Below are 9,231 nucleotides of genomic sequence, written 5' to 3' on the forward strand. Positions count from 1 at the left end.
GCCGCTCCGCAAGCGCCCGCTGCGCGCGCCCTCCCCGGAACCCGCCGCCCCCCGCGGCGCCGCGGGCCCCGTTGTCACCCCGGATCCCCTAGGCGGCGGCTCCGACTCCCCGGCGGTCCCCGCGGCCCCCCACGGACTGGCCCGGCCAGAGGCGCTTTACTACCAGGGTGAGTGGCTCCCACGGGTCCTGGCCAGATCGGGGTCTGACGGGGCAGACGGTCACCAGAGCCAGGGAACTGAGTTCAGGTCGCACATACAGGGGGTCCCAGGGAGCTGAGAAACGGGGGGGGGGGGGGGGCCACAGAACCCAAGGCCCCAGGGACACCGATAGGGGGTTTCTGGGGAACTGAGAGGGGGCAGAGCCTTGGGACACAGATATGGGGGTCCCAGAACACCGGCTGTTCAGGGGGCTCTGGGGGACAGAGCTCAGCATCCGAAGGCCATAGATATGGGGACCCAGGGGACAGTGCCCAGCAGCATAGATAGGGGGTCTCAGGGAATCAGGCGGACAGAGCCTACAGTCCCAAGAACAGAGTTACAAGCTCGTTAGGACCCAGATATCTAGGGTTTGCAGAATCAGCACTTGGGCCCAAGAAACTGGGGTTCCTGGCATCCAGATCCGTGGTGTGAAAGGCAGTCAGGGAAACAGCGACTGGGATTCTAAGAAGACAGATACTAGGGATGTCAGGACATCAGAACCTCAGGAACCCAGGAGATACCAGACAATAGTGGGAATCAGGAGAACAGAGTGGGAGTCTGAAGCATCCGAGTCAATATCTGGATGGAAGGGAAGGGGGTCCTGGGGAGCCAGCGGGACAGAGATCCGGGGCTCTGGGCACCCAGTTAGGTACAGTCACACAGGACGGATCAGGGGCTCATCTGAAGTCACAGGGTCAGGGGGTCACAAAGTCAAGGCCTGGGGACTGAGGGTTCTAGGGTTCTAGGAATGCGGGCCAGGACCGGGGAGTTCTGGGACTGGAGGACTTAGGGCCAGGATGAAGAATTCAGGGGTGTCCAGGCAAAAGGCTGCAGGGCACCAAGAGCTGGCACCGGAGATACGAGGACTTGGGGGCGCAGGGATGGGGGCCCCCAAGGATCAGGAGATGATAAAGAAGGCCAAACATCATTCTCTCCATCCCTGATCTCAAGGAAGGGGCATCTGCTACCACCTTACCATCCCCGAGTGACCCCAAAAGCTGCAGAGAGCCCATGCCTAGTGCCCCCAGATTTGGGCCCCGTTCCTGCACCTTCCACCCCATCGGAGTACAGCACTTAGAGAGCCTCAGCTTGTGCATCAGGAAGCCTGCCACCGCCTCCTCCCCTTGCCCCATTCCCTGGATGAGAACCCAGGCCTCAGTTTTCCCCATCTGTGTGGTGGGTGGATATGTCTTTGCTGCCGTATTTGGCTTCTGACGCCATTCCTCTCTCCTTCTGACCCCCTTTCTCCCCAACTCTCTACACAGTCACCCCACACCCTACACCCATTCTTACCTCCCTCAGCCACAAATTCACCCAGCAAACAGGCCCTGGGGTCCCCTGCTGGGTGATGATGGGGTTCAGTCCCGTCCTTAAGGGACTCTGCCTAGTAAGAGATGGAGGTCAGAGGCACGAAGAGGTAAGTGACAATGACCGTGACCAGGGCTCAGGGGGAATGGTGAAGGTGGAGGAAGTTGCCAGAGCCCAGAAGATGGATGTACAAGGCCAGGTTGTCTTGGGCCTCTCAGCCCCAGTATGAGATGCAAAAGGGACCTGGAAAGAAGGACAGGTGACACAGGAGGGGTGAAGGCCTGGAGGTAGGGGTGGGTTGAGGGTCTGCTGACTTGGCCTCACCACCCATGTCCTTTCCTCTGTCCAGGACCTCTACTGCCCCTGTACCCGACCCCGACCATGGGGTCCCTCTTTCCTCTCCTGAACGTGCCTACACCCCTGTACCCCATGGTGTGCTCCATGGAACATCCCCTATCGGCTGACATCGCCGTGGCCACCCGTGCAGATGAGGACGGAGACACGTGAGTAAAGCCCCCCATTAATGGGGGGAGTCAGCCCTACCCCCCACCTCACCCACCACAACACATGGGCTTCTGAATTACCTCTACCTGAGTTAGAATCCTGTCTCCACTGCTGGCTGTGACTTTGAGCAAGGCTTTTCCCCTGCCCTCCCCCCCGCCCCCACCGTGCCTCAGTCTCCTCTTCTGAAAAATGGGCAGTCTGACAGCACTTACAACCTAGGACTGTTTTTGAAGCAGGGGGCATCAACATATTTATCAAAATGCAAACACGAGAGGGGCGCCTGGTAGAGCGTGCAACTCTTGATCTCGGGGTCATGAGTTCAAGCCCCACATTTGAGATTACTTTAAGTAAATAAAATAATTGTTTTTTTTTTATTTTAATCGTTTATTTTGAGAGAGAGAGTGTGAGCACGCAAGCATGAGCGGGGAAGGGGCAAAGAGAGAAAGAGGGAGAGAGAGAATCCCAAGCAGGGTGCTTGCTGTCACATGCAGCCTGACTCGGGGTTCTATCCCACTTAACCGTGAGATCATGACCAGAGCCAAAATCAAGAGTCAGACACTTAACAGACTGAGCCACCCAGGCGCCCCTAAATAAATAAAATACACCCAAAAATTCTTTAAAAAAAAAATCCAACCACGAGAAAGACATTTCATTGATTGACTTGTCGTATGAATTATGCACGTTAAGCTCTTAGCATGGAGCCTGGTCGGTTAGAAATGCTCAGTAAGTATTAATTCATATTATTACCTTATGTTCAGCCCAGCACATGTACACACAGACAAGCTTGAAATAAAAATTGCGCAGAACAAAACAAGTCACCCTTGCTAGATGGGATCTACTTTGTGTTTTCTATTCTAGTGTGTTTCCTGATCCCACGGTCGTAGGCCATTCAATTAATTTGCCCATCCCTTAAACTGATTTCACAAATCCGATAGTTGATTGCCTCCAGCTTGGAGAACTTGCCCTTGAGGCTGCTGAGAACCCCTGCGCAGGATGGTTTAGCTCTGTGCTCACCACACACCTGAACATCACGATTCTTATTTACCTACCTAGGTTGGAACTTCTGCTGGCCACTTTCTACCCCCCCCCCCCCGCACCCTCTGCCTGAGTTTCCCCCTATAAAAACAAGAACTCTAAGTGTGTGAGAGTCTGCGAGGCAGGCGTGAGATGACTTTTATAAAGCGCTTATCTGGGCATTGGTTTGGGGACTGGGAACAAGAGGTAGGGACGGAATGGACAGGCTTACTTCTGCAGAAAAAGGGGGACCGCCAACGCTGGCCAGGGAGGCGACTGCACATCCCCGAGCCTCAGTTTCCCCTCCTGGAAAATGGAGGGCTCCTGTAGTACCCATCCAGATTAAGACTCGGCGTAATGGTGTACCTACATCTAGAGCATAGAACAAGGCCAGGCACACAGTAGGTCCTCAGCACCTGGGAGTAGATGTTCTAACAGAGCTTCCCAGCTGGTTGTGGGCCACTCTGTGAGTCCAAGCAGGAGAAAGTGCCTGATCCCTAAAAGGCTGAACAAAACTAGTTCCCTCCCACTCTGGGTACCTCTGGGGTCATCTGTGAAATAGATTTAATTTGTATTTGCCCCCGGGGGTGATTTGTTTGCAGCCTGTGAACACAGAAGACCTGGCACCCCAGTCTCAAGGCCCGCACCCCTCCCGCCCTCCCCCCGCTCCCGGGGCCCCCCCGCCCCTCCGAGGCGAACACTTCTTCCTCAGCTGCCTGCTGGGGGAAATCCCTTCCCGCAGAACTTGACCGCAGCCCAGCTGCTCTGCCTCCCCCACGTCAGCACCCGTCACTCACTCGCAGCCTCCCCCTCCTGGCGTTCAAGCTAACCTTAACCCCTTCCGCTGGGGCCAAGACATTACCGGAATGGACAGCTGGCTAGCCTGGGAGCGGGGGAGGGGGACACGCTAAGTCTGGTTCCCCAGAGCAGCAAAGCTTGGTTGGGAGGCTGGACCTCTAGGGACTCAAGAGAGCAACGATCTCAGGGCATCTGGACCCTCAAGAGGTCAGGCGCCGGGGAGCTAGAACTCTGGGTCTCCAAGAGAGAGGGGAGATCGGAGTACTGTATTCCTCTGAGGGGTTAAGCAACAGGGTAGAGGGCAACTTGGGGATCGATCACTCCCAGGCACTGGGGAAGCTGGTATCCGCAAAGAGTTAGGGCACCGTATTACCTACCGGGTCCTAAGAGAGCTGAGGGGTGGATGCCGGGATATGGGGGACAGGGAGGCAGCTGGAGTCTGAGCCCTGAAGGGTGGAGTTCGAGACGCGCCCCTAGGCTGCAAGACTTGGGGGTCCTTCCCTCCAGGGAAGCTTGGGCTCTTTGGTTGGCCTCCCTCCTGCCCCACCCCCCAGGCGAGGATGGAAGGGGGGGTGCCGGGGGAGGGGGGGGTGGCCGGGGTAGATCCCCGGCGGGAGGCTTCCCTCCCCCGGGAGCAGGAAGCGGAGCCCCGCCCAGCAGACCTGTTACTGGAAGTCCGAGGGCTGGGCCGCCCCTCCCGTCCCCACTTCCTCCAGCCCCGCCCCACCCCCTGCAGCCCGCGCGTTTATGGGAACTCGGGCCTGGACGGTTTCTCTGAAATCATTCGCTCCCTCTGCCCTCACTTAACCCTGCCCGCCCCGAGGGGGACGCAGGCCGGGCTTCCTGGGAGATGAAGGGAGCCAAGGGAGCCCTTCTCCGCCCCTCCACCCTCACCCCGGCCCAGGCCCGGCCCCTCCCCCAAACATTTTCCTTTTAAATTCGGCGTTTCACCAGGTTCGGGATCCAGGTTCAGCGTTTCACCTGCAGAGCTGCTCTTGGGACGTGGGCGCTGTTGGGGGCTATACTTTATGGGGGAGAAAACGGGAGGGCCACGTGACTTTGCTCTAGCACCTGCAGTGAGGGAGGGTTGCCCCCAACTTCCAACCCTGGCCTGCTCAGCCCCCAAAGCCGCCATCCCTGGTTCCACGGTTTAGCATCCAGCTCTTGATCTCATCTCAGGTGTTGATCTCAGGGTCGTGAGTTCAAGCCCCGCGTCGGGTTCTGATTTTAAAAACTTAAGAATTAGGGGCGCCTGGGTGGCTCAGTGGGCTAAGCGTCAGACTTCGGCTCAGGTCATGATTCCCCGGGGTTGGTGGGTTCAAGCCCCCACGTCAGGCGTTGGTGCTTACAGCTTGGAGCCTGGAGCCTGCCTCGTAGTCTCCCTCTGCCCCTCCCCCACTTGGGCACGCTCTCGGTCAAAAATAAACATTAAAAAAATTTTTTAATTAAAAAAAAAACAATAAAGTATGGATTCTGGAAGCACATTTCCATGGGGGGAGCCAATGCTCACCGGCAGCTTGGGTTAGTAACAGGCAGTGATGGGTGAGAAACTCGTTGCTCTAGTAAATGGACTTTAAGAAGGCTGTGTGGCCTGTGTATATACAGTTAACCTTGTACCCTTAGTACTAATGGTCCCCCCTACACACACACACACACACACACACACACACACACACACACACACACCCCATCATCCCAGATTGCCCTCAACTCTAAATGACTCTTCCAGGTTGGGGGCTGTGGGAAGGCGCATGGAGTTTACTGGGACATACTCTCCAGATCAATGCCTGTGGGGATGAAGGAAGCAGGACTGCACAGAAGTTGGGCTGCTGTGTCGCCTCAGGGGGCCTGAGCTGTCTCACAGGGAACGCTGCAGCTGGAATGGCCTTTAGAGATGGCGCCAGAGGCTAGGCCCTCTGTGCCAGCAGCGCCCAGTCACGGGATGCCAGTGGATGGCGGCTGCCCCCACTCATGACCCGGGAAAGCACTTCTTTTCAGCAGAGGGTAATTCCCAGAGACAGCTGATAGCTCACGACCTTCCCATAAGCTAAGGGAATGAGTCCTTCAGTCTGGAAGGGGGGATCTGGGTTATGCGTGCGGCCCAGCGTCCAGAACAAGGACGCCATCCCCCTACATCCCACCTCCCCTTTGGACAAACACTCCTCCAAATAAATGCTCTGCATGTGGCGTGCAAGTCACCACTGGTGGAGGGAACTCGATGGCACCTGCCTCATCCCCGCGCATTTCACACATGAGCAAGCCGGGGGTGAAGAGAGGTGGGAACAGGCTCCCCAGCTTCCAGGCTGGCTAGAGATCACTGCGATGGGTTCATTAATTGGGTACATGTGTGCGGGGCTCAGCACCGGGCAGCTGTCCTGGGCGCTGGGCCATGACCAAAGCAGACAGAACGCCCTGCCCTGGTGGAGTTGACATTCTAGCGGGGGAGATTCAGACAGGAAACAAGTAAACTGTACAGGAGCAAGTCTTGCAGGTGTCTGGGGGGCCGCTGTTCCAGGGAACAGCCAGTGTCAGGGCCCTGGGAGGAACATCAAGAAAAGCAGAGGGAAGACAGCAGACGGAGGAGAAGCCAAAAGGGTAGGAGAAGGGGGAGACAAGCCCCCACAAGGCCTGTTTGGCCTTTAATCTGAGGGTCCTGAGCAGAGAAGGGGCTCGATCTGATTTAAGTTGCAAAAAGGGCTCTCGGGCTGCTGTGGGGGGGACAGACGGTAGAGCCCGGGTCGAAGCAGGGAGGCCAGTGAGGAGGGAGCCTTGCAGGAGGGAGGCGATGGTGGCTGAACCAGGGTGGAGGGAGCGAGGGTCAGAAGTGATTGGATTCTGGATGTTCCTCCAAAGTCCCCGGCACATGTTGGAGTTCGCACCACTAATTTTATGGGGGCGAGAGGTAACCAGCCCCTAACGCTTGTGATCCCCTCCCCCGCCCCCAGGCCACTCCACATTGCCGTGGTGCAGGGCAATCTGCCTGCTGTGCATCGGCTTGTCAACCTCTTCCAGCATGGGGGCCGGGAGCTGGATATCTACAACAACCTACGACAGGTGAGCCCGGGGGCCTGGATCTGACGGAACAAGCCGGGCCGAGGGTCCAGACTCCTGAATCCTGGGACGGGAGGAGCTGGGGGCCGTGGCTCTTGAATCTGAGGGAGGATGTACTCCAGATTTCTGGTTCCTGACTGAGACTGGAGCTGGGGATCAGGACTCGGAAATTCTGAGAGACAGGACTGGGACGCAGGGCAGGGCACAGGTCCCTCACAGTCTCTGTTCCCCCAGACACCGCTACACCTGGCTGTGATCACCACACTGCCATCTGTGGTCCGGCTCCTCGTGATGGCCGGTGCCAGCCCCATGGCACTGGACCGTCATGGCCAGACCGCAGCCCACCTGGCGTGTGAGCACCGCAGCCCGACCTGCCTCCGGGCCCTGCTGGACAGCGCAGCCCCGGGCACCGTGGACCTAGAGGCCCGCAATTACGACGGTGAGCACCTACCCCGGCGCCGAGTGGGGCTGTCTGTCAAGACCTGAAGTCCAAGGGCCCCCAAACCCAGGTTTACACTGAGTCTTCCTGTACCTCAGGGCTCACCGCCTTACACGTGGCCGTGAACATGGAGTGCCCCGAAGCCGTGCTGCTCTTGCTGGAGCGAGGCGCAGACGTCGACGCGGTGGTGAGCGGGCGCGGGCCGGAGGCGGGGCCAGGAGGAGCCGGGGCGGGACCCCCGAGGGGGCGGGGCTTGCGTGGGGCGCCGCGCGAGCGGGGGGTGGGGGTGGGGCTTGAAGTATCTAAGGGGATTGAGACGCCAGACCCGGCGGCTGGGATGCCGGCCGCCGGCTGATTGGGCAGAGCTTGGAGCGACTCCGAGACCTTCCCTCCCTTCTGCAGGACATTAAAAGCGGCCGCTCCCCACTCATCCACGCAGTGGAAAACAACAGCCTGAGCATGGTGCAGCTCCTGCTGCAGGTGGGTACTGCCCTCGCCCTTGGCCGCTCGCCCACACTCCAGCACCAGCCCAGCAGTCGCCCCCACCCGCCTCCCCCGTCCCTGGCATCGACCCTGCCTTCCAGGTCCGGCTCCCTCTCGTGCTCCGCTTCCAGCGCTGTCTCGCCCTTCTAGGCCTCCATTTGTCTATGACCTCACCCCTCCAAGGCTGCCCTCTGGTCCCGGACCGGCTCCCTTTCCTCCCCCGCCCCCACCCGAGCCGGGCCCGGTGCAGCGGCGGCCTTGCTCACCCCGCTGGCTGGTTTTGACCCTTTCCCCGTGCGGTCCTTCCGCCCCGCCTGGATTCTGGACCCTTCGTTTCTCGGACTCCGCCCCTACTCCGGCCGGGCGGCGGAGTCCTGCTCCGGCTGGTTCGGCCCGTCCGCCCAGTCCCGCTCTGACCCGCCCTGGGTTCTGGTTTCCACCCTTCCGTCACCTCACCCAGGATCTGGTCCCGCCCGGGTCCTGGCCTCGGTCCGGGTGTCGGGGGGGGGGGGGTCGCCCAGCCTCAGTCCCCAGCCCCGCGCTCGGACCCCATCCCGGCCCCGCCCCTCCTGTGGCCCCGCCCCACCCGCCGCCCTGGCCCGGGTCCCGCGGGGCCGCGGCGGGCCTGACCCTCGGCTCCCGCCCCGCAGCACGGCGCCAACGTGAACGCGCAGATGTACTCGGGCAGCTCGGCGCTGCACTCCGCGTCTGGCCGCGGGCTCCTCCCGCTCGTGCGCACGCTGGTCCGCAGCGGCGCCGACAGTGGCCTCAAGAACTGCCACAACGACACGCCGCTCATGGTGGCGCGCAGCCGCCGGGTGAGTGTCCGCGCTGGGAGGGCCTGTGCCCGAGCGCCGGTCCGCGCGGATGGGACATCGGAGTGCGCGCGCGTGTCTGTGCCCGTTCGCGCTGGGGAGCGGGACAGCCTGTGGGTCCGTGGGAGCGAGCTCGGACAGGGGACACTGAGGCACGGAGCCGACCGCGCACGCCGAGACTGGAGAGAGGGAGAGCATCGTGGGCTGGAGGAGCCTGGTGGTGACCCCTGTCCTCCTACAGGTCATCGACATCCTGAGGGGGAAGGCGACCAGGTCCGCTCCTGCATCACAGCCAGAGCCCTCGCCGGACCGCAGTGCCACCACCTCCCCTGAGAGCAGTAGCCTCCTCAGCTCCAATGGTGAGAACCTAGCTCCGCAGCGCCAACCTCCCAGTCTCTCCTCGCACAGCCATCCAGGCTCCTGGCCCCTACACCCACAACCATCCAGGCTCCCAGCCCCTCCCCACACCAGCCATCCAGGTCCCCAGCCCCTCCCCCCACCAACCATCCAGGCTCCCAGCCCCTCCCCCCGCCAGCCATCCAGGTCCCCAGCCCCTACCCCCACCAACCATCCAGTCCCCATCCAGGCTCCCAGCCCCTACACCCACAACCATCCAGGCTC

General features: G+C 60.4%; 1 protein-coding gene across 1 annotated transcript in view; it reads left to right on the forward strand.

Annotated features, from left to right (window-relative positions):
- Position 1: 1 nt before the first annotated feature.
- Positions 2 to 9,231, forward strand: part of BCL3 (BCL3 transcription coactivator) — a gene marked incomplete at its 5' end in the record, with an annotated part of 10,291 nt that continues 1,061 nt past the window's right edge. Inside the window, 8 exons of the mRNA XM_040457922.1 lie at positions 2 to 167; positions 1,856 to 2,009; positions 6,768 to 6,876; positions 7,108 to 7,312; positions 7,411 to 7,499; positions 7,715 to 7,792; positions 8,446 to 8,613; positions 8,852 to 8,969. Of these exons, the coding sequence (XP_040313856.1) occupies positions 2 to 167; positions 1,856 to 2,009; positions 6,768 to 6,876; positions 7,108 to 7,312; positions 7,411 to 7,499; positions 7,715 to 7,792; positions 8,446 to 8,613; positions 8,852 to 8,969 (1,087 nt within the window). The remainder of the gene's footprint in view (positions 168 to 1,855; positions 2,010 to 6,767; positions 6,877 to 7,107; positions 7,313 to 7,410; positions 7,500 to 7,714; positions 7,793 to 8,445; positions 8,614 to 8,851; positions 8,970 to 9,231) is intronic.

This window comes from Herpailurus yagouaroundi, unplaced genomic scaffold (genome assembly GCF_014898765.1).
Source record: "Herpailurus yagouaroundi ecotype Mexico unplaced genomic scaffold, PumYag 220, whole genome shotgun sequence".
Classification (NCBI taxonomy): domain Eukaryota; kingdom Metazoa; phylum Chordata; class Mammalia; order Carnivora; family Felidae; genus Herpailurus; species Herpailurus yagouaroundi.